At 34.9% G+C, this 3,697-nt stretch overlaps 1 protein-coding gene across 1 annotated transcript; it reads right to left on the bottom strand.

Moving 5' to 3' along the window:
* Positions 1 to 459: 459 nt before the first annotated feature.
* Positions 460 to 2,143, bottom strand: LOC118756700 (probable arginine--tRNA ligase, cytoplasmic). Its single transcript, XM_036491449.1, has 3 exons — positions 1,842 to 2,143; positions 1,143 to 1,779; positions 460 to 915 (listed from the first exon to the last, which is right to left on the bottom strand). Exons 1-2 carry the CDS (start codon positions 1,956 to 1,958, stop codon positions 1,432 to 1,434), a joined length of 465 nt encoding a protein of 154 aa, XP_036347342.1. The 5' UTR covers positions 1,959 to 2,143; the 3' UTR covers positions 460 to 915; positions 1,143 to 1,431.
* Positions 2,144 to 3,697: the final 1,554 nt, after the last annotated feature.

The raw sequence follows: 3,697 nt of genomic DNA, 5'->3' as shown, positions 1-3,697 counted from the left end.
ATTGCGATATTTTATTTTATTTAAATTATGAATTTTACTCGTGCAATTTTTTATGTTTAATAGTTTTAAGAACATTTTTTGGTTTTGTTGTATTCTTTTATTGCATGCCTTAAACTTTTTTACTTTAAGTTATGATGGTGAAGATATGCCTCCTGGGGAACCGAACACCTTTAAAAAATCGGTAACGCGCATAAACGCATACCTCGAAGGTGGTGTAGAAAGTGCGTTCCAAAATGATTACAATTGTTTAAATAATTTCTTATATTCTACTTATTCACATTGCTTATATTCACTGCTTATATTCTGTGTTTAATTTGCAGGCAAAAATCAACCGCGGTCCAGCAGCGCATCTTCTCAAAAAACGGCGATACATATTCGGTGAACTAACATTTCTTCATACTGAAGGCACACAGCATACAAATAAAGCAGTGTGAAGTGAGGACTGGGAGAGCGAGCGAAGAGGGTCGAGTGAATAGCCGGACAATTAAATTACATACACAAAACTCTGTATCATATAATTTTTAAATAAACATATCTTTACTATACTAAATACCCGGGTTACATCTAGACACTACTTATTAATTACATTGGCACACTCTTATTTATTCAAATAACTAAACGTTTTTATTGTGCATTTTTGTTGTTAATACGGTATTTACATTAGACGATTTTACAGGCAATTTTAGAGGATGCGCGTAAAAGCATGGAGTAGGTATACGGCTGTGTTGCCGCGATTCTCCAGCATCTTGCCCAAGGATAATACATATTGGTGGCTATCGCAGAATCCATAGTAGTCCGGGTTTTCATAAAATCTACGAAAAAGCTAACACTTATGGAATTCTTCACTGGATACATCACATATTTGAGTCCATGATTCAGTAGGATTAGGGTTGCTGCAAGGCAGCAGCGTAAAATCTGAAGAAAAAATAAACAGATATTAATATCTTTTTATAAGCGCATTAAACGCGTCTCCCGAAAACTCTCGTCTTTTGAGTTATGACGGTATTTTAGTTTTTTGGTGATATGCAATTTCGGTATCATATAATGGATTTCTTGTTAAATTTTATTAAACTCAGCATAAGGCTGAATGAAAGTTTTTTCGGGCGAAACTCAGAATAAGCCAAAGTGCGAACAGTACTTACCTCTTTTTTGATTCCTTGTATAAGTCTTTCAAATCTCCAATCGTCCAGAAAATTTGGGAAGCGGTCCTCTAAGTGCACAATCAGCATAACGAAATGTGTTCACCAATCGCCTAAGTGATTGACGCGTAGAATATCGTGCCCCAGAAACACTAACAAACGACAAGTGGACTCTCCAATAATTGTCAAACGTAATTGACCAATGTGCATCTATGTGATACGTTGCTTGTGGCAAGTTGGTAGGTTAACGCTAGACCGTAAGAGGTTGGAAATCACATGAACAGCATAATCCCTACATTGGATATAAACAAATTTTTATAAATTTTTGCATTAACATAACCACAGGTGGCGATTGTATATCATGTTTATTTATTTCGTTGGCTATATCTCTGGGCGATTTATTTGTGCCAGCAGTCTGTAGTGCTTTTGCCCAAGGCAAGATACTATTGCACTGATAATAACCAAATTTAGCTGAAGTTGCATTCACATGTGATATAATAACTGGTGTCGGCAAGCTGTGGGAATGCCCAGGAGATGGCGTTTGCTCAGCCCTCATTGCACCGACGGCGGTGGGCACTACTGCTGGCACATATTTTGCAACAACTGCAATGGTTGCAGCGTTTTCTTCTGCAACAATAACCTGCAATGATAAAATGTCCTATAATGTCGACGAACAAAAATATAAAATTGAAAATGACTAACCTTACTCCAAATTGCTAATCGATCCTTTAGCTTCATGTTCTCATTTTCCAAACTTGTGTACACTTCTTCATCTTCCAATTCAATTGATATATGTTCGGAACAGAAAGAAATTTGCATTAATCAATTGTAAATACATGAAATCATAAATTTATTTAATTTTTTGCCATTTCACAAACAAGAAATATAAACTCACCGCGATGCGATACAGAAATAAAAACCAACAGGGCTGCATTTTCTTGGTAAACAACATTTTCCACACAAGCGCTCAGAGCAATCTGATCCGCAAAATTATTTTGTGAAAAATAATAGTTGAAAATAGTTTTTACACACGATTATCACATTAACTCATAAGTGCAATTTATTGTGATTATTTTTAGTTGAATATAATTGTGTTACCTTAGACATTTTTTAATGTTTTGTAATATTCATTTTTTTTGGGACGCAAAAGCAACCATGCGCTCAATTTCTTGTGGGGAAATTTGGTCCCCATAAAGGACTTTCACCACGAAACAGCTACAAAAAACAAAAACCTTTTCTACTGGTATACTGTGATCAAGAGTGTAAGTTGTGTTTAATGTATGCTTGTAATAATTTAAAGTTAATAATAAGTTATCGTGTTTGTATGTATATTTACAGTCCCGAAGATGACCTCAGATTGAGGTCGAAATATCGACAATTAAAAATATCAATAGAACGAAGTTTTTGCGTTTTATTTAATTGCTGGGCCTCGAGCTTGTTAAAAATGATTCATAATTTAAAATTCAAAGGCCAACAACAAAAACAAAAAAAAATTCTCGAAATCTATATTTTCAGCAGCCAGATTTTAGTTTTCAGGCGATAACGTTATGACATATTTATATTTCATAAACACAAAAGATAGCGTTAGATAGCTTGTTTGAAGGCCCTTCTACTGATATCCACATGAATGACATGGACTGACTAGTGCGGCCTCAGTGGTAGTTTAAAAAATTGCATTTTTTCGAAATTCAGGCAGCAGCCACGCCCACAAAGGCATACGAATCAAAACATCCTGGAACCAAACCATCTTTTGTACTTTAATTTCTGAAAGTTTGAAAAAAATTAAATGATGGTACGTACAGACAGAGTGGAGACACGAACCAAAACACATGTACCTCTATATCTTTCCAACTAGTGGCCGGAACTTAATATATAAGGTATCGTTTGAAAGGTATTGGCCTATAGAATAACACTAAATATGTTGGGTGTGCCCACATGCCCCCATAAACCGGCGAAAGCAAAAGAAACGTTTTTTTGTTTCGCAACACTTTAGCCTAATTTTTAAGAATCCGGTTAATCGCTAATGAAGCTTGAATACATTTTCTGGACACACTCAGCAAGACCTTTCCAACGATATCTCAAACATGTCCATTGGACGTCTGGATAAAAACTTCCGAATCTCGTGTATATAACTATAAGCGAGTCATTTCAGCATACTATCGTGGCTGCTTTCGTCACTCGCGCGAGTTAACGACGCTAACCTAAACACTAGATACATACACATATACATATAATCATTATTCACGAACCAAAATACATACAAACAACTGTATGCCCTTTAACCTTGTATGATAACATAATAACAAAGAGAATACGATAGACAAGTATAAACCCGTAAACATCTTTTTAATAACATAAACAATTATATTCGGTGATAAGTAACAAAGCATTATGATAACATAATGCTAAACATGTAAACATCTTTTTATCACCAAACAAACAATAGTTAGAAATAGTATAAATAGATGTAAGTGTAAAAATGGAAAACAGTTCTGGAAATAAAACGAGACTGAAATAATCTCTTGTGTACTTTTAATTCCTAACAAGGACTCATAACT

The sequence above is a fragment of the Rhagoletis pomonella genome, unplaced genomic scaffold (genome assembly GCF_013731165.1).
Source record: "Rhagoletis pomonella isolate Grant_MI unplaced genomic scaffold, Rhpom_1.0 Rhpom_scaffold_11657, whole genome shotgun sequence".
Taxonomy (NCBI): Eukaryota; Metazoa; Arthropoda; class Insecta; order Diptera; family Tephritidae; genus Rhagoletis; species Rhagoletis pomonella.
The sequence above is the reverse complement of the archived record's forward strand: the minus strand, read 5'-3'. Positions and strand labels throughout refer to the sequence as shown.

What these genes read in the sequence shown, in the direction of transcription:
- LOC118756700 (XM_036491449.1), bottom strand. Translation starts at nt 1,958, where the DNA reads ATGCAAATTTCTTTCTGTTCCGAACATATATCAATTGAATTGGAAGAT. An exon ending in GATTAGCAATTTGGAGTAAG is followed by an intron (nt 1,780 to 1,841) that starts GTTAGTCATTTT and finishes TTATCATTGCAG; the next exon opens with GTTATTGTTGCAGAAGAAAA.